Genomic DNA, 21,124 nt, shown 5'->3' with positions numbered 1-21,124 from the left:
GGTGATGGACATTAGTCATCAAACTGTTCCAAAAGGAGACAGCGGGGAACAGTATTCCCCATGCCAAAAGCCATCATCCCAGTAACTGAATTGGAGCATCCCCTTAGAAAGAAAACTGTAACATAGAGGACAAAAATCCATTATTGCACATTTCTCCAAGGGTTTTAAAGTACGAGGTTACCCCTAAAAGGTCTTGAAGACAGCTAAGGAAAAGGTGGCCTCTATTTCAAGGAGCGAATGTCTGTTGAACAACTAACAGAGAATCAAGGATAGTATTAGAATGATATGTACTTACAATAGGGCCAGCAGTATTGTTAATAGGATATTATACAGGCACTGGCATTTAATTCAGGAAGAGATGATAATAGGAAGCCACTGTGGGTCCACACGCCATCATATAATTATAGTTTCCCGAAAATCTAAATCATTGAAGGATATCTTGGACTCAAGTTATTTTAAAGGACCATCTGATATGGGTTGGTTTAGTCTCCAAGTGTGATTTTTTAAATGCAGAAATTGCAAAGCTTGCAGAACCAGCACTAATTTGACTGCTTTCTATTACCAAATGCACAAAAGCAAATACATTCTTGATCTCAACACAAAACAGCATTAGGGAAATAATACCGATGAAGAGTTAGATGTATTTCTGTAAACTTGAGACTTCTCTCTGGGAGAATCCTGGTCAATGTTGAGCTGAAGGTTACGTGTGTGTTGACACAGAAGGGTTTCTCCTCTCTCTCCCCTTCCCCATAGCCATTGTTTTTTAATGAAACAGATGATTTGATTTCCATATATTTCACCAGGTATAATCTTAAATTAGGAATTATTATATCACATCACCCACTTGAGTGTGTGATGTAAATATGTAAATCAGTATGTGATAAATAGGTAGAGATTGGATACATATATATGATTTATATATATTGATTGGAGTGAGGTGGAAAAAACTTGGCATTTTGGAATACTGTTATTGCCACTTTGGAATTGTACATTTACAATTGCAGCTCACTCTATGATGGTTTTAATTTTTGTATTTTGCACATTAGAGCACGGTTCGCAATTTGGAACGTACCCATATGGATTGGAAAATATATTTGATTCTTGAATAAGAAAAATCAATTAACAACATATTGAGGAGGAAATCTGGTATTACTCAACTGGATTTAAATTGCTGGTATTTGTACTTACCCATGCAGGAAAAGGATATTTTGCAGGAACATATTTCAAGAAATGATGACTGACTTTGAAAGTGGATAAACATGTATAATTGCACACATATTTGTGATTGGCATGGCCATCGAGGTACTATGATGATGTGTGAATGTTCGCACTATGAAATATTCAGCGGATCCCTAGCAATACGTCTTTGACATATGTGATTCTATATTGGCATATTGATCATTTTCTTTTTCATTTCTTATTACAAGTAGATTTGGATTGACGATTTAATTATGATTATGAGCTATTTCAGACTAACGCTGTATTTTACTTAGTTCCAACATCTTGGAATAGTTCATCACTACTGTTGACATACTAGCATAATGTGGGTACATAGTGCTCTTTTAATGTTCACTACAGAGTCACTGTTTGCACTGTGGGGGAATTGGCCATCAATATGTCTGACAAAGGCTAACACCGGAGCCCGTCACATCTTGTATTAAGATTGCTGGAACTTGCAAGCCCTGGACTGTCAGTTGTTTATCTTCTTGAGGAGTGACTCGTACCTGGATGCATTAAGGGGCTGCAACCGTACAATGGCAATGGCAGCACACCTGTGGAAGAGGCGGGTGACTGCAGCAACTGTAGAGGAGTCATTTAGTTAGTCAGAGCCATAGATTATCACATGAATCAAATAACAAACTCAATCTGAACCCCCAATGTAAAGCAGTATTGTGCTATTATGAATAAGGTGTGCAGTTCTTAAGATGAAGTGAGAGTGTTCAGGTCTGTGGAATACCCTCCTTTTGAAGGAAGTGTCTTCATCCAACCCAAAAGGTGTCATGCTTTATCATTTGGGCCTGCTCCTCGTCGGGCTGGTACTGCAATGCCATATGGACACCTGCAAAGTGTCTCTTTGACGGGAAACAGAACAGGGGTAGGAGCAGGGCTGGTGCCACGCTGCCTCTCTGTCATGAGTGAACGACGTGCTCTGCTAAATGCTCCCGGCAGCTCAGACCTACTAATGTGGGGTCACCTAATATGAGGTAAAATGTATCTTGTATTAACTCGCAACTCTGGTTACTACAGAATTTCTTCTAACCTAAGGCACCAGCCCTCCAGTAGTGTAAGTGTTCTGGTATTTTCCTAATTAACCAGACCTGATGAATTGCAGAGAGCCCCTTAGGACCAACAATGGCAAAAAACATATCGACCTTTGCTCACAACACACACATCATAGGACCATTTCATGCAGATAGGGCCTACATTGCTTTCAGTTAGGTTAGCAAACCCCATGAATAAAATGTAGGCAATAGGGCCTTCCTAAACCTATTTTAACGAACTGTTCTGCACTTTACTACACTTCGTACTTTATTACACACACCCCCAAGCACCATAATGCTTCATCAAAAAGATCTCCGCCAAAGAGCCCCTTCATGGGTGCTCGTCGGGCATTGCAGCACTGGCCCGAAGGGGAGCAGACCCAAATGATGAAGCATGACACCTTTTAGGGTGTGTGAGGGCACTTCCTCCACAGACCTGAACACTCTAACTTTGTCTTAAGAATTGCACACCATCTTTGTTAGAAATAACTTCAGTTAGGGAGTATGTGTATTGGACCTGCTTAGAAAAAGCTGGTTGTTCTCGTTTTGAGAACCATTACAAGTGAGCCATGTTACTTTACTGACTTGAGCCACTATTATGAGTCTGGCGGTACGAGGGCCACCAGACTCATGGGGGTTTGGCAGTGACAGATTCAGCCACCGCTGCACCAGCGGTCTGACTGCCCGATTACGACTTAGGGGAGTCTAACTGTCCTGGGACCACAGTCTCCAGCAGGGAACCGTCATTCAGAGGCCGCGAAATGCTTGGCAGGACTGCCACAGTCCCGCCAAACATATTACGAGTTTCCTCGTAATGGTTTTCATGGTGGTTCCACCGCCATGAAAACCATGGCGGAGAGAAAACAAAGATGGGCCACAGCCCCCCTGTGCCTCAAATGCAAGTGCATGCACACAGGGAGGCATACCATGTGCATCCCTGTGTGCGTGCACATAGGTTCCTGCACGGCATGGACTTTCGAGTCCATGCTCTGCAGGAACCTTGTAGTGCGGTCCCATTGCAGTGCATTTTGTAATGACAACTACGCCTTTAAAGGAGGCACTGCCATAGGACCGCCACACCGCCCACCTGCCACAATACTTGAAAGTCATAATCTGGTGCGCAGGGCGAACTTTGGTGGAGGAGTGGGATGTCAGTTTGCACCGCCGCTCCCCCGAAAAGTCGTAATCGACCCCTTGGTGTTGTTACTTATGATCTCAACATGTGGTGCATATCTGAGCTAACAAGCACAGAGATGAAAATGCATTTTTAAATATTGTCATTACAACATAATCATTGCTTTAAACTTAAAATTGCAACTCAAAGTGAGACGTGAGCAGCGTAGATAAGTTAGGTCTGGTATATTAAACTCAAATGTGCACTCAGTAAAAACAGATTTTTAAAATTTGTGATGCATTTTGAATGGAACATCTGAACTTCTTTAAATTTAATAAGCCCATTTATATCATAAACATGTGGCTTACCAGATACTTCCAATACAAATGTCCCTTCAGCTTTAGATGGTGTAACAAAGACCACACACTTATATTTTCCTTCTTCATTAAACTGTATACGTGGAAGTTGAAGCGCTGCATTCCCTTTTCTGATTTCCTCTATTGATATTGTTGATCCAGGTCTTGTTGGCGTTTGTACTCCCCTTTCTCCATCAAATTGGTATATTACTTTTTCTACATCCTCTAGTTTGTAGTACCAGATAATTCCTATTATTTTCAAATCCCTGACCAGAGAGCCGAATTTACAAGGTATGATAACATTTTCATTCACCAATACTTTAATTGGTTCTGCATCCAATATCTTCAAATCCTGGGATTCTTAAATAAAAGAATAACATTTATTAGAATCAGATATTGTTTTAAAGTGAACACAAATTTCAAGAAATATTCACAATATTATTATTTCAAGAAATAAAAATGAAGATTAACAAGTATCTACCACATTTACTCTGCTTGCCAACAATCCTCCTAAAGTTACTGGCTAGTCACTCATGATGCACAAGATCACCAAGCCCCAAGCTTTGTTCTGTCCCCACCTTGAGTGAATGTTCCCCTACCACCCTATGCTTAATTTTGCCAATATTTTGCTTAATTTTTCCCAAGTCTTGAATTTTGGTGCCACCTACCCCTTATGCTTTCGACCTTCTCTCAAATGTTTTGTGCCACATCCACCATGTGCATTGCTTTTATCTCACCTCGTGTTTTTAGGCCCCCTCACCTTCATGTCCTGTGTTTCTGTCCTACTTTGAGTTCTTGACATAAAACTAACATGTTTCTTTCTTGCACTTGCCTCTGTGTTTTTGTGCTTTGAGTCTCCGGTGCTTTAAATTTGTACCCACTCTCAGTTTCTCCAAGCGCCCTTTCTAAGGTTTTGATCCAGGCTTGTTATATCTTCAATTTTCTTTTTCACCTGACAGATTTTGTGCCTCAGAAGTCAATGTGCTTTATTTTTCCTTCATCTTTATTTGATAAGCTCTTTCTCAATCTTTTCATTTTGCCCCATCGTGGGTATTTTTGCACTAAAGTCCTCTGAACTTCATTACTGACCCATTGAGGGCTTCTGTCGCCACCCAACGCCAGTGCTTCCTTTTGTTCTATAACTCATTTTTGTCACCATCCTTGTTAGGATTACCTACCTCCTATGATAGCCATATCCCCACTTAAGCTAATCACTGGTTGTCATGTGACTACAACAGCCAGTCACTTTTGGATAGCCTCTCTAATGACCTTCTTTTTTTCTTCCCATCTGATGAACACCATGACAGAGCAGATTATTTTCTTCTGCAAGATTTTGTCCCATGGCCCTTGTATTAATCACCCTCCCCACGGGAAACAGAGTTTACAACGCAACTTTTACCACGCAGTGCCTTTACGATGCAACTTTTACAACGCAAACCATTACAACGCATTGCGCTGGGGGGCGCTCTAGAATAGGGAATAGGTTTAATTTACTATCCAACACCTTCCCTACTATCCACGGGGACTGGAGTTGGAATAGTAAATTAAACAATTCACTATCCAGCGCCCCAAAGCACTATGCGTTGTAAAGGCTTGCGCTGTAAAAACCGCGTTGTAAAGGCATGCGTGGTAAAAGCATGCGTTGTAATGTCATACATCCCCCTCCCCACAGATGTATGCTTCTCCTCCTCCACTTCTCCTGTCCCCCATTCCAGTCCCTACAACCACACCCGTGTAATTAAGTATGCCCCAACCCAATTCCCATTCCCAAGCGATCTGTTTTCAAAGAAATGTTGATCTTTTGTGTCCCCACCTCTGCTTTGCATTGACAACCACCTTGAGTTTTTAAGCCTTTACATCCTGTGCTTTATTACTGCCCCTTTCACAAGTTTTTATGTAAGTCTTGATGACATCTTAAATGACATCACATATGACATCACTGATGAGATTACAAACAATTTAAGGTCTTGGCAGAATGGCGATAAGCCCTGCCCCTGCACCCACACACCACTGTACATGTTCAGTTGTGTAGACCCATCATTTTAGGGGCAAATGAGAATAAAAATGAGGTAGTTGCTGGTGTCTGAAGAAGAGCCACAGTGGATTATCTCCACACAGAGGCTAAATCCTGGACGTAGCCTACTGCCAGGCCCTATGCCGACACTAAATCCCACCTAACTCAGTTGCCCATAGTCGTTGCCAATGCACAGCAGTCTTTGGACACAAGTACCAGGTCTACAGCTAGGTCCTGTGGCATTCCTATCCAACCCAGCCCAGATACACATGGCTCTCTTGTCAGGCACTGGCAGGACCAGACTGGAGGCCTAAAGCAGCCCTGGCAATTTTGTCAGGCCAGTCCCCCGGGGGACGTATGGATGCAAGTGTCATACATGGCTGCTTTTGTTACTGTGGGCCAATATTGCAGCACTGCTGTAAAACCGACACCCAGTAACAAAGCCGGCCTCCACCGCTGCAAAACTGGCCCCCATCCTTCCAGCCTCCTGGGGAACGTCCGATGCAAGGTATGGCCAGTCCGGCCCTGGGCACTGGTCCTCAGTTCAAGCCTCATTTCATCAAACCAGCAGCACACAGCCTTAGACCAAGGGAAAAAGTCCCCTCATCCAATCAGATTCTTTCATATTTCAATTTTTAATTTATCAACTTTGCAAATCTAATATGGCGATTCGAGTGTCAAGATAGCTGTACATTTTTGAAGTGTCATTTAACACTTTGGTTCTGACAAAAAAATTGTAAAAAAAACTTTGAACGGATTTCCATCAAACAATAAAGGGATCATGAGTTGATGAAAGTCGATCCAGCAGTTTTTGCTGCAGCTGGGACAACATTTGCCCTACGGAAATGTACAAGGAGATCAGCACTTTTTTCCGAGTCCATCAGAGTTTCGTGAAAATCCGTAAACAAAGTCTATTCAAACTAATCACATTTTTTAGCAGTTTAATGAAAGGCACTATAGTTATTAAAGGTTCAAATTCTCTATAACAAGAGTCGCTGCCACTGAATCTGTGGTATTTTCCTACAAAGATCAAGCAAGTGCCTAAGAGTGAATGGAGTGAATTCTGTGAGAGCTGGACTTGTAGAAACAAAGGTCATTAATGGAGGACTTGGCTCCAGAAGTATTGTTGGTTCAGTACAGGGCACAGTTTTGCAAACAGCATTACTTTTATTGTGGAAAAAAATCATATAGCTCATCACACAGGACTTGTGAGGGCTATGTCATTGAAGAAGAACATTCGAGGTGAGAGAGACAATTCACAATAGTCAAAAGATCTTTGGAGGAGTTTTTATTGCATGAAAATTAGCTTGAGTATTTGCACTTCTTGTTTATAGGGCAGCTTTAAAGATCAGGTTATTTCTCAGAAAGATAGTTACATCTATAAGCCTGCTCCAATTTTTCACAGTTGAGTTTGGTATCCCTGAAGGTGGAATTATGCAACAGAGCCATGGGAAGAGACCAATTACAGTGGCGGATAGTAAGGAGAAGAGCTGTGTCCAGCACATTCTTGACCGATAAGTTAAAGACATTATATCAGAATCCAACAAAGAGAGATCAGGAAGCAGTGGTGTGACTTTGGTAAGTGCAACCTGAATGGAACCAGGGGTGAGTTTGAACCATATGCATTTCTTAGCTGGAGTGGCGGAAGCATGGTAAAAGATGAAGAAAGACATTGTTTGTCCTTCATCAGTTTCTATAAAATGTCAGGGTGTGTTTGCATATTGAAAGAACATTAATTAGTGCAGCCTTAATTGGAGTAGGCAGCCAAGTTTTTAGGTCTCAGCCTGATACAGCGCATACGCTGGTCTGGCCGAGACATTTAGTAGCTACTTTGAAAAGTGCTACTTTCCCGTGGACCAGCTTACTATCAAGCGCACAAGAGCGCGCACGCGTGCGCGTAATAGCAGGCTGGTGGCCGGCAAGGTAGCACTTGCGGTGACGCGCACCGCTCGCGTCACCACTCGCGTTTTTTTTATTATTTCATTTCACAGCCCGGCCATGCGGCCAATGCTTGTTTTAGAGTCCAGCTGTGTCATCCTGTACAGAAATGATCTCGTCCTTAAATTTCCACTAATTTCCGCTACACTTCCTCAGTGGAACACGTGCTTGACAAGCATCCAGTCCTAAACGCGCCCGCCATCACGCAGGCCCTGCTTGGTCATGAGATCCGGATGCATACTGTACAGTTCAGCACCGATCGACTCGAGAAAGAGTTAAAACACCCTGCGTGTGCACCTCCACACGACCGTCATCTAGACTCCAGCTGCTTGTTAACTTGTCTTCCAATGCAATTCCAGAAGCTTGCAGATAAACAGAACATTCAGGAAGACTCTTATCTCGGTTATTCATCTTTCTTCCATAGTTCTTACATTTATGAAAAGGGGTCTGCACACTGCTTGTGCCAGGCTCCTTCTGCGTACTGCAATCACGGTCAGTGTCTTTCCAGCGCCTGTAAATGCAATCTTTGCTTTACCTCCACCAAGACTGACTGCATTCTCCTGCAGATCGATGTACACCAAAATATTCTTGATCCCCGCCCCCAGCCCCTATAATGACCAGAGCATTCACTTCCACATTCAGCTGGTTAGACTCCTGAACAGCAGATGTTCGGTTCACGTTCTGCAATATGCATGTAGGTTTGTTCGCTGTTCTGCCTTAGAATAATGTAAGATGTCTCTGTTTTCAGTTGAATATTTGCAAGTCCGACCACATAGCATATCACATCACATCATTCCAGTGAATGTATTGTTTGTTTGGTTAGCATGCCAGGACGTGTGACATTGGGTTTACGATCTTAAATTAAAACTTTTCTTGGGGCCAGATGAAGGTGGCCAGATACCGGTCGGTAACGGCCGATTTCGGCCGTTACCGACCGGTATTTGTAGTTTCAGATGTAGGGAGCCTAAAAATTACCGATTCTGTAAATTTACCGAATCGGTAAATTTACGAATTCTATAAATTACCGAATCGGTTAATTTACTGAATCGGTAATGTGGGATGTAGGTAGCACTGAAAACAGTGCCAAAGGCCCTTAAGAATTCGTTATTTACCATCAAATACTATTTGATGGTAAATAACGAATTCCTGTGTACATGCACATCTGTGCATGTACACCTGTGCCATGTCACAAGCCTGAATCAGGGGTGCAACAGGGTGTCAAAGTGACACCCTGTCCTCCTTGTCAATTCGGTAATTTTACCGAATCGGTTATTACCGATTCGGTAATTGCCATTGGTTCCTAGGGCCCTCAAGGCCCATAGGTATCACTCAATGAAAGTGGCCTAGCCCCACCCTGGCTGCTAGGACTCCAACATGCATCAACAAAATTCAACTTAATTTTTCATAAACATTTTAATTCATGTTATGTCAGAAGAGTGTTAACTCATTTAAATTAATTTGTTCAGTGAGCTATTCATAAGCTTTACATGATTTTTCACAGTGCAAGTACAAACATAAACATAAATATCCCAATACAAATTTCTTTTTAACCCAATGCATTTAGGGACATGATGTCCCTCCGTCAGGGTTTTTTTCGGTTGAAAAAAAGAGAGAACATTTTCAAACAATGCACATTACAAGTTCATTATTCAGCGATATGTACAAAAGCCTGTTTAATAAATTCCTAACCACATGCATTTCAATGGCGTATAAACGCTGATTCAGTATGTAGAGCTTATGAATAGCTCACTGAACAAATTAATTTAAATGAGTTAACACTCTTCTGACATAACATGAAATAAAATGTTTATGAAAAATTAAGTTGAATTTTGTTGATGCATGTTGGAGTCCTAGCAGTCAAGGTGGGGCTAGGCCACTTTCATTGATTTACATGAATGCTTAGCAGGCATTATTCCAACATAGCACACATATCGAGATATACTTTGGATTTAGACAATTGGAGTGCGCTTTTCACCCACATTCATCCATAGGAATAAATGGCAATTACCGAATCAGTAAATACCGATTCGGTAATTACCGAATGTTTCGGTAAAATTCGGTATTTACGAATCGGTAAATACTAATTACCTACATCGGGCCCTTGGTCTCTTTATTGTTTTAAGAAGCCATAGAGTGAGTTTAGGACTGCAAGTCAAATATTGGTTTGTAGTACTTTTCCTATCTTTTGTCTTTTTTGTTTAAAGCAACACTGCACATTAAAATCATTGTCATTGTTATATTAAATTAGTAGGTGCATTTTTAACAGCAATATGCTTATTCAGACAAGCATTCGCATAGCCAATAGGTCTCGCTTTTGGGACCTTTGTAAGTATTTAGTTATGCAGCACAATATCCTTGGTGAAACAACATTAACTGTTGCATGGCTAAACACTTATAAAGTCCCCAAGGCGAGACCTATTGGCTATGCCAATGCTTGTTAGATTTAGGTGACCAAGTGGGGGTAAGGAGACAGTCTTTGAGCCCGCCCCTCTACTGACTCAGAAAGTAGAAGTGCCTGGGTCAGGAAGCCCGCTGTATGAGAAAACAATGAAGGAAGAGTAGTCATGAAATGAAAGAGAAGTCAGTGCAAGCAGGTGTTCACTGGAATAGTTCAGGCATGGGCCACTTACATTTAGGTCCCTGATAGATTTGTAAGATCAAAAGTCTCAGCATGGCTGGCAATGTATACGGATGGATGCAAATGGCATAGCCTTTGGCACGGCTGGTGCACTTGTCTACTGTGTGTCTGTGTGCCCAGCACCACTAAATGGCCATCCTTTAGTGTGCCAGTGGGAGTGTCCAATAGGTTGCATGGCAATGCAGTAAACATTTTGCTTAACAAGAAAATGTGGGAGGGGGATATCTAATGGATCCCAGCAGTTCCAAGTGTCAGCATGTAGCTCCCCAGGCACCAATCATACTGACAATAATTTAAATAAGAAGTTAAAATGAATGTGCTGAAGGAAAAACATATAATTAAAATCAAAGCGGTTGGGCACCTTATTTGGCGAGACTGGCAAAAAATACAGGTTAAAGGTGCCACCTGTCCTCGAAGCACATGCCTCAGTCACAGGTGTCCAGTAGGTTACATAGTCAGAGTTTAGCCAAGCATGAAAACTCGGGGTCTGCTGACTGGGGGAACAGAGGGGATGCTAAATAAAAAATAAAATCTAATGTGTTAAGGAAATTTGCATGCATGTGTTATAACGCCCTATGTGCCACCACTGACCTGGTCTGCTGCTCAAATTACCAGCAAAACAGTAATCCTGCTAACTGCAGGCAAAAATGTAACTTAATTTTCACAATTTAAAATAGTAAGGCCCAATGGGATTATGATGTCGGGCGGAAAGCCATCCTACAGCTCGTCAGAAGCTTTCTGCCTGACATCAAGTTTTCTGTCCGATTGCCGTATTATGATACTGGTGGTCAGAGGGAAACCCACAGGGGCGTCGGAACGACAGATAATCCCCAATGGCGGCTGTGACTCCTCAGGTACCGCCGTCGGGATTATGATGTTCGTTTGCCACAGCCTTTCCATGTCGGCCTTTCCGACATGGAAAGGCTGTGAGAAAGTGGCTTTGTGGGCCCCTAGCTGGGCCCCCTAGTTGTGCCCCCCAAACATACATGCATCATGTGGTGGGCACTGCATGGTGCCTGCCACACGGTGCATTGATGTTTTAAAATTGTATTTTCACTATTGCTACTTGTGCTGCAGCCCGCAACACAAGCAGCAATAGTAAAAAAATACTTTCCGTCTGCCATGAAGGCGGTCGCATTGTGATAGTGAAAGCAGGACCGCCGACTCCTTGATGGACGGTCCTGTGACTGCTACAATTTTGGTTGTTTGCTTGTTTACTATACTTTCGATCCAGGACATCCAGGTACATGGCATCTAGGTAAAATGGGTAAAGTTAAAAGCATCTTAGTTTAAAGGCATCGCCCTAAGGTCTTTTCTCTGTTTCAGTCTTTTAGGGCCTGAAAAGCACTTTGGGCTACACAACCTGCCCCAACTGCTAAGATATCAAACATATCCACTTACCTTCTACAGGTTCCTTCTCATGCTTCCCAGTCTCTCTGGGTGCATCCATAATCCAGTTGTCTTTGGACTCACTGAACACCATATTGCGGGTACGTCTACCCTGAGCTGCCCGAACTCGGACTCAGCAAATGTGTGTCTACCAGACTGCTAGCTCCTTAATAAGAATATGAAGTTTACCTCGAAGCAGAGACATAATTTGCTTCCAGTGACAAAACCATTACTCCATCAAAAAGCTGAGCTCTGCTAATCTATCATACCACCCATATCTTAAGGCAACAACAAAGACCTCACCTATACAACAAAGCAACGTAAAAGACCAAATACATTACCCTAATTTTAAAAAGTATCTTTAGATCTCATGCTACACTTGGCCCAAGTGTTTCTCGCCCCTTTGTTAGTGTTGCACCCACGGTACCAGTGTTGTGTCCACCAAAAAGCATCCAACCCATCAAGGTGCCCTGTCCTTGGTAGTTATTACCACACTGCTCTAGGTCCCATCTCATATTTAGCTTAATGCTGCAAGGTTTATCAGTACTTATGCTATCTACGCTACTCCAATCTGAATCAACCAAATCACTGCATTCAATTTACGCAGCATAAAAGTATCATCACTTCCAGTAGATCTCCTTGCCGCTGAAGGAAACATGGTAGCAGCGGGGAATGCAAAATCCTGGGGATTTCCTGCTGTGTTTTCCCAACATACATTCAAGTGTTGATTGGTTGACGTGCGTGGCTGGCTGTTATTGTGTGTTATTGAAGTTACTAATGTACATCAGTGGACAGTGAGGGCAGATGCGTTGACTCGAGCAAGTTCAGCGCAGGGAGTGGGGGCCTCTTGGGTCTTTCTTGTCCACCGGATCATCCGAGCGTACCACAGACCTCACCCTTTCCCGGCCTTCAGAATGCCCTGCTTGCTTGTCTCGCCCGCAAGCGCAGCAGAGGTTGTGGTTGCTCATGGCTGCTGCCAACGTGGGGACATTTCACTAACGCTTTGTGTGTAGTTTTCCTCCCTTCCCCTTCTGGAATGGATTGTGATGAAGCGCAGTAAGGGACCTGCGTGAGGAACAGGAGTAACACCACCGTCACCCTGACTTCACCCAGTTTGCAGTGACAACTGGCATGGAGCCAAGTAGACAGACGAGGAGCTGAGTGTGGGGAGTGAAGATGAGCAATGTGACATTCAGAAACAATGTGCGTGCTCCGCAATACCAAGGTGCTTCCAGACGCATTAAATAATTTGAGAGCCGACTGAAGGGTCAGGGGGATCTTTTGTTCAAGTTCAAAAAATGCTCTGCAGGAGATCTCCTGCAGAAATGAGGGGCTATGCGACCAATTTCCCACCATTTAAAAAGAAAACCATCTGCAATTCCCCTCTGCCATCAAGATGCAGAGGTCTGGGGTGATTCCCTGAATGTTAATTCAAGGCGAATTTTTATATTTTCCAAAAGCCAATTTCTGCAAAACTCCAAGAAATGTGTGTATGAGATCAATACAAATGGGTTGATTGTGTTGAAGCTCTCATTCACTAGGCTGTCCGATACTTTGTGGGAAGTGCGCCCTGGAGGAGGACTCGTCATCGCACACAAAGCTCCCTCCGACTCTCCACCTCCAGCACGAATGAGCCCCCCTCCAACACAGAGCACCTCTACTTCCAGATCCAAACCAGCCCCTGAGCCATGCTGTGTGGGACCCTCGTCTACAGATCCCCCACTCGCGCCTACTCCGCCACCACCATTGCGGACCTCGTCACTCCCGCGCCATCGCCTCCACAGACTACATTCTCCTTTGAGACCTGAACTTCCACCTCGACAACTGCAGTGACCCCGACTCCACCACCCTCCTTGACAACCTTCCCAACCTCAGACTGAAGCAGCTCATTACCACTGGCACCCACAGAGCCGAACACACCCTCAAACCCATCTTCGCAGGAGGGACTAACATCCACTTGAGCCCCACCACGCAGCCCCTCTGGACAGACCACCACTGCGTACACTTCACCTTCACCACACCGTTGCACCCAAATCAACCCCACGCCCGCCACAAAGGAACTGGAGCAAGATCACAGAGGAACATCTCAACACCAACCTCCTACACGAGCCCCTCAACCACGACTGACGCCACCTCCGCAGCCAAAGAACTACACCGCTGGATCGCCGGCTGCGCTGACAAGCTCGCACCCCTCCACCACCTAGTCAAACAGCACCCCATGAAGGCCGCTTGGTTCATCACCGACCTCCAATAAGCCGGGCACTTCTGCAGACGCCTCAAGAAACTCTGGTGTAACAGGAAAACCACTGAAGACCAGAATAACTACAGGAACACCATGAATGAATACCACCAGCGCATAAGAGCTACCAAGCAGACCTTTATCAAGAACAAAATCCACACCAATGCAAGTAGCGCAAAAGAAGTCTTCAAGGTCATACAGCAGTTCACCAAACCCCCAGCAAAGCCACAGATGTCTCACCATCTCAAGACCTCTGCAACAAGCTCAGCTCCTACTTCCACTGGAAAATCAAGGCCCTTTACGACAACTTCAGCAAACAGACTCCTGACACCACCCCCCTCTCCACCACCAACAACCAGCCAACCATCACCACCTGGAAACCTGCCACCACTGAAGACACCGCCAGGACCATGAAGAATAGCCACTGAGGAGCCCCCACTGACCCCGGCCCACAGAACATCTACTACAGAGCTTCCGCCGCCGCCACCATAGCACCCAAACTAGGGCAGACCATCAACGCCTCCCTCGAATCCACCATCTTTCCCGACGACTGGAAGCAGGCAGAGGTCAAGCCCCTCCTCAAGAAACCCTCAGCCGACCTGACGGACCTGAAAAACTACCGGCCCATCTCTCTCCTTCTCTTCGCAGCCAAAGTCACTGAGAGACTCATCAACGCCCAGCTGAACACCTTCACCCAAGAGAAGGCCATCCTTGACTCCTCCCAGTTCGGATTTTGCAACAACCACAGCACCGAGGACCGAGACTGCCCTTCTCGCGGTCACCGATGATATGCACATGCTACTTGACCAGGGCCGCATTGAGGCCCTCATCCTACTACACCTCTCGGCAGCCTTCAACACCGTCTCACACCGCACTCCCGCACCCAGACTCGACTACGCTGGTATACGAGGACTGCCCCTTGACTGGTTCCGCTCCTTTCTCTCGGGCAGAACCCAAAGCACCAGACTCCCTCCCTTCCTCACCGTACCTACAGAGATCAACTGTGGAGTACCCCAAGGGTCCTCACTCAGCCCCGTACTCTGAAACATCCACATGGTCCCCCTCACCGACATCGTCAGACAGCATGAGCTCAACATAGTATCTTATGCTGACGATACCCAGCTCATCCTTTTTCTCATGAAGAACCCAGACGACACCAGACTCAACTTCCAAGAAGGAATGAAAGACGTTGCAGCCTGGATGAGCAACAGCGACCTAAAACTGAACTCGGAGAAAACTGAGGTCCTCGTCCTCATTCCCTCCCACACTGTGTGGCATAGCTCCTGGTGGCCCCCTGCCCTCGGAAGCCTACTCACCCCACAGACCACGCCCAGAACCTCAGCATCATTCTAGGCTCCTCTCTCACCTTCACCCGCCAGATCAACGCCGTCGCCTCCACCTGCTTCAACTCCCTTCGCATCTTCCGCAAGACCTTCAAGTGGATCCCCCAAATGCAGAAAGACCATCACCCATGCACTCATGACCAGCAGACTGGACTATGGCAACACCCTCTACGCCGGAATCAACAAAACCCTGCTACACAAGCTCCAGACCATCCAGAACACCTCAGCCAGACTCGTCCTCGGAACCCCACGACACGAACACATGACCCAGCACCTACGAGACCTCCACTGGCTGCCCATCAAGAAGAGAGTAACCTTCAAGCCACTCACCCATATGTACAAATTCCTCCACAACATCGGACCCAAATACCTCAATGAAAGAGTCTACTTCCACGTACCCAAAAGGAACATTCACTCCGCTGACCTCGACCCCACGCATCCGCAAAACCAGAGCAGGTGGAAGAGCCTTTTCCTACCTCGCAGCAAAGACCTGGAACAAGCTCCAGGTCAACATCAGCTGCTCCCCCATTCTGCACACCTTCAGGAAGAGCCTCAAGACCTGGCTCTTCGACTGATCCAGAGCTGCACCCTCCTCCCCAAAAGCATTGAGACCCTCACGGGTGAGTAGCATGCTTTATGAACCCCTGATTGATTGATTGATTGAAGTAGTGCAGGAACAAAACCCATGACTTTGAGCCCACTTAATTCTTCCTTCCTTAGCAAAGATATTTGTCGAGGGTAGAAGCCATGCCTCTTTGATAATGATGGAGATATTACTGGTTCTGCCTAAAAACGTTAGCTTGAATGTGCCTCAACAAAGAGATAATTATCCAAACATATGGAGTATATATTGTTCCAAACAAGGCACCAACGCCTACACTAACTGAGGTTACCAAACTTGATGAATTACGATCAAGTCCGATACTTGCAAGCAAAGACCAACAATGATAGGAATCTAGATCCTGAGCAGAAGAAGATTGGTGTCATAGATTCAAATTGTATTGTCCCAAATGGTAAAGTCTCCAAGCCCCATCATAAAATGGAAAAAATGCAGTATCACTAAAGGAACTAAAAAGAGGAAGAACACATTGATGTAGTCTACTCATTGAAGCAACTATTTAAAAATTAAGATGGGAATGTTAAAGTAACAGGTGACTTGAGTACATCCTGCAGAGATCCTGCTAACTTATCAAGTACAACCGTATCTGATTCTACTGTAAAAAATGTGTATCCTATATTTGCTTGCAAGAAATAATCTACTGCAAGTGGCTCCGCTAATGGGAATTCTGTTAGGGGGAAGCTTAGGAGGAGATGGTTCCCTATAAAGTGGACGCTAAGGTGGGGTTCAATTGCATGCAAGTACTATTGGAAAATGAGGGTGATGTGGTTATGGGTTATGATCTAACACCAACAGGAAACATTCGCCCTTGAGCTCCAGGAAAATCAAAATATTTAATTCCTCCTACCTTCTCTCCCTCTTCCATGCTCTTCACCCCTTTATCTGCATCAGTTTTCGCACAATCATTTGATAAATGAAACCTGATAGTAAGGTCATTTCAACCACTTGATCAAAATGGGCGACAGATCTGAGAAGACCTGGAGAGGCCCTCTTTATGCAGCATTTTCTCATGGGAAGAATTGAACAAATGAATCTTGTTTTTTAGAATTTATTGTCTGATGTATTCACAAGATAACCTCAAAATAGATCACACATTCTAGACATCTTCTTTCTGATCTCGACATTGCGATTGCTTACTTCCAGTCACTTGATTTTCATCCCATGATACAGAATTCAAAATATAATCATTACTTTAACTGTGTGGAATACATATCTACACAAGTGGCAAAATTAGTATAGATAATGTAGAGGGTTTGTGGAGAAAGGGGATTGCTGTAGTACCGTTATACCCAGAGACAAGCGATGGCCTTGGTGACTACGGGCAATAGCCCAACATACACTATCTCAAATAATTAAGAGTGATGCTAACTAGTTGGCGGTCATGTTGACAAAGGATGAGAGTGTAATGTATGATTGATCGAGAAGGACACAAAGTGATAGACAAAATGTGTTCAATTAACACGAAAATAATACAGAGGCCACATTGCCAGCTGTTGGAAAATGGCGCTCTCTGAACGGTCATCCCAAATATTTTGCATCCTCCTCCTCTTTTTGCTGTATCTTTTTGTTGGCCTTAGGACTCCAAGCCCTTTACCAGTGCTAACCAGTGCTAAAGTACATGTGCTTCCCTAAACATGTTTGTGATTGGTGAATACCTGATTGAAATTTAGTTTACATGTAAGTCCCTTGTAAATTGGTGCCCCATGTACCCAGGGCCTGTAAGTTAAATGCTACTAGTGGACTTGTTGCACTGATTGTGCCATCCACAGACGTAGCCTTATAAACCGGTCTCAGGCCTGCCATTACAGGGCCTGTGAGCACAGCTTACTGCCACTTGGACTTGGCATTTAAAACTTACTTGCAAAGCCTTAAGCTCCAATTTATTACATATAAATCACCCCTAGGCAGCCCTAAGACTAGGGTGATATGTGAGTAAAAGGTGTGACAGGTACCTTTTTATGTTGCATGTCCTGGTAGTGACAAACAGCCTATTTAGTATTTCACTACTGTCAGGCCTACACCTCTCACAGGGTAGAATTAGGAATTCCTTAATAATCTTTTAAGCTGTAATTCCTTAGCAGAGAGGTGTAGCTTTTTCATGTTTCATATGTTTAGAATGGTAGTGATAAATCCTACTTGCTGGTGAGGTTGGATTTACCGTAACTATTTTACAAATGCCACTTTTAGAAAGTGGACATTTCCCTGCACTTACTGCTCTGGCTGCCTGACAGCCTGTCTAGTACACATCTGGGCTGGGCTGGATAACAACTACATTAATGCATTCCCTCTAGACAGCCACAACGCAGGACACTCAACTGCATCTGCATAGTGATGTGTCTTCCTGGGCAAGAGTGAGGGGAGGAGCTAACACTTCACATGAATAGGTAGTGTTTTGTCCCCACAAAAAACGCTGATTTACCCCCCATTACTAGGCTGGCCGAAAGGACTTGGATGAAGGGGGAACATGGGCACTTCAGGGAATTCTTTTGAAGTCACCACCACATCAAAGGCACATTTGGGTAAAACCACTAGGTCTCTGACTCTCCTCTAGGTAGACACTTCGTTGGACCTGAACCAGACACTGCTGGCTCTACATCTGCTCATTGCCAGAAGGACTGCTGTGCTGCCAGGAGGGACTGCCACTTTGCGACCTGCCTTGCTGTCCTTGGCTGTTACCTTTGTGCTGTGGTGAACTACAAGTGTTCTCCAAGGGTTTGCTCTCTTGTACCCTGCATAGAAGGTCACAGAATCATCAAAGTCCTCACCTACTTCAACTGCCGGTGGACTCCATTACTGGTGATTCCGTCAAGTGGGTTTTGACACGAATCAGCTTGTGAGCTGATCACAGCCTTGATATTACCAGCAATGCCCCTGAGCCAAGGACTTAGCGCTCCACTTTTCTACCACCAGTGTTGTCTATGAGGCTTAAGTTTTTCCTGGTGTGCTTGTGCTGTTCTAAGTCAACTCCGCAACCCCCAGTCACTGCAACACCTTCCAGCGTGGCTCTACTGCAATATGTTGCCGGGGTTACCTGCGGGCATGTCCAAGGGTGTAAGGTTCATCAGCCGTCGGTGTGTACGCTGCTGTGACATATATCAGCTGACAACATGGACCTCACCCCGACAACTCGATTGAAATGTAGAGTACTGGGGAGTCGGACCCCCGAGGTTTCAGTCATTGACCCGCACATTCATGGGCAGTTCGCCTTTCGTTGAATTTGCCTGGTCCAGAGGGGCTCGTATATCAACGAACCTCTGGTGCTGTTTACACACTGCTTTCATCCACCACTGTGATGTAGTAATAGTTCTCAGTAACCACACAATCGTACGTGCTACTAGTATATGGTTTAGTTTAATGACTGCAAAACATGTTTATTTTAGCACTTTGATTACCATGGATATTTAATGTGATAATTAAACATGTATACATTGTATTTTTGTCGTGTTGGTCTTGTTTATGTTATGTTATGTTATGGTATGTTTAGTAATTTTTATATAGCGCCGGTTCACCATCAGGTCTCTTCGCACTTCTAGGGGGGAGTTTCACAACAAACAGTGCATATGAGCTGATGTGAGTGAGTTATCTCATGGTCAGTGCCTCCAAAAACAAGACAATAATACAATAACCTATTTGTATAAACCTGTGTAGAAACTTTTTGTGGTGTATTCATTGTGTTACTGTGTGAGTGTGTTGCACACATAGTTTACACATTGCCTCTTTCGATAAGCTTGACCGCTCTGTGATAAGCTATCAGAGGTTAAGTCCAGGTTACCTTGATTTTTTTATCTTGCTTACCCTGACTAGAGTAGTAGGTTCTGTCTGGCCAGGTTGTGCACTTTAGCCAACCAGAAACCCCATTTCTAACACCAACAGTCTTAACAATTGCAACCAGGGCAACTATCTTCCAGAGAGTAGAGAGAGGGTTTAGCACGATACCCCTAGCTAGACTACTTGTGAAAGTTGTGTTGTAGTGAGCCACTGACCCGGAAGCCGAAAGCCATGTGCAAGCTGCGAGTGGAGGAGTGCTGCGGCCGCGGCTGGGACAAAGTTGGGAGAGTGCAGCTGCGGGTCCTGCGAGTGAAGTGCGGACCACAAGCATTTCTCTTCTTTTTCGGGGGCGGCTTTGCGAGGATCACCTCTGCCCCCCTCTGTGCGCAGAGAGCAGCGGTGGGAGCCGCGGTGCACCTCTATACCCGCAATTCAGCGGAGAACGAGTTGCTGGAGCCGCAGGCCATATGCGGTGGAGAGTTGCGGCTGGGAGGGAAAGGCAGTGAGACCAGCGAGAGCCACTAGAGGAGGTGAGCAGCTGCGGGAGCCGCGTATTAAGAGTGGCCCATGAGCTTTTCTCCCCCATTTTATTTTTTGGCGTGGGCAGCGGCAGGTGCCCCGAGGAGCACTTCCTGCCATTTCTGAAGAGATCGAGGGAGCAGGAGTGATTTAGGGTTGTCTAAGACCTCTTTGAGGTAAGGCTGGAGGCTGCGATTACCGCATTAACCCTGAAAAATGCAACACGCGGTCCCAACATATTAATAAACTGATTTGGTGTGCTGCAGAAACCGCGAGCACCGTAAACATTGCCTTTTGCAGTTTTCATTGGGTATTCACCGGTGGGCAGCACGTGGCAGATTCTGCGGGGCAATATTTTGAAAACACGACATCCTGCACCAGCCGTCCCTAATTACTGCCTTTCTTGTTGGGGCATGGCAGGAGCCGGGAGCACTACAAAGCACCACAAAGATGTTTCTTACTGGACAAGCTGCTCATTGTCTGGTCCACAGCTTAGCTTGGTGTGCGGTGGGAGCTGGGAGCACCTCAAAGTCCTGCACACCGCTGGAGTGGTTCTCTGTTTGCAGTTTGTTGCTCTGTGCTCCGCCTCATCGCTCTGGTCTAAAAAACCATTTGGAATACACCACGAGCCAGAATAAGTTCCAAAGAGTGGACAAATGTGTGTAGCCAATCTGGGACTTATCCTATCTACACTCAGAGCACGCTGAAAGAATCTCCCAGGCTCCCTTCCCATGAGATCATCTAGCTTTGCCGCAGGATTTAGGGCCCAGACAACAACTTTATTTAAACTCCAAACCTCAAGGAGCAAGTTTAGGCTCAAGATATCATCAAAACCCTAGCTTTACTGATAAACCGAGCTTCTCCACAAAGAAAATCGCTCAGCACCAAGAAAACGTCCACGCAAAGCCACTCCCTCAAACCAAAGT

The 21,124-nt window shown here is 44.9% G+C and overlaps 1 protein-coding gene across 2 annotated transcripts in view; it reads right to left on the bottom strand.

Annotated features, from left to right (window-relative positions):
- Window positions 1-21,124, bottom strand: part of LOC144822968 (uncharacterized) — a 567,214-nt gene that overhangs the window by 459,358 nt on the left and 86,732 nt on the right. For both annotated transcript variants that reach the window (XM_078681053.1, XM_078681055.1), the window contains exon 2: window positions 3,744-4,091. In XM_078681053.1, coding sequence (XP_078537179.1) covers window positions 3,744-4,091 — 348 coding nt within the window. The remainder of the gene's footprint in view (window positions 1-3,743; window positions 4,092-21,124) is intronic.

Source organism: Lissotriton helveticus, chromosome 3_1 (assembly GCF_964261635.1).
Source record: "Lissotriton helveticus chromosome 3_1, aLisHel1.1, whole genome shotgun sequence".
Lineage (NCBI taxonomy): Eukaryota > Metazoa > Chordata > Amphibia > Caudata > Salamandridae > Lissotriton > Lissotriton helveticus.
This window is presented reverse-complemented; position numbering and strand designations above follow the sequence as displayed.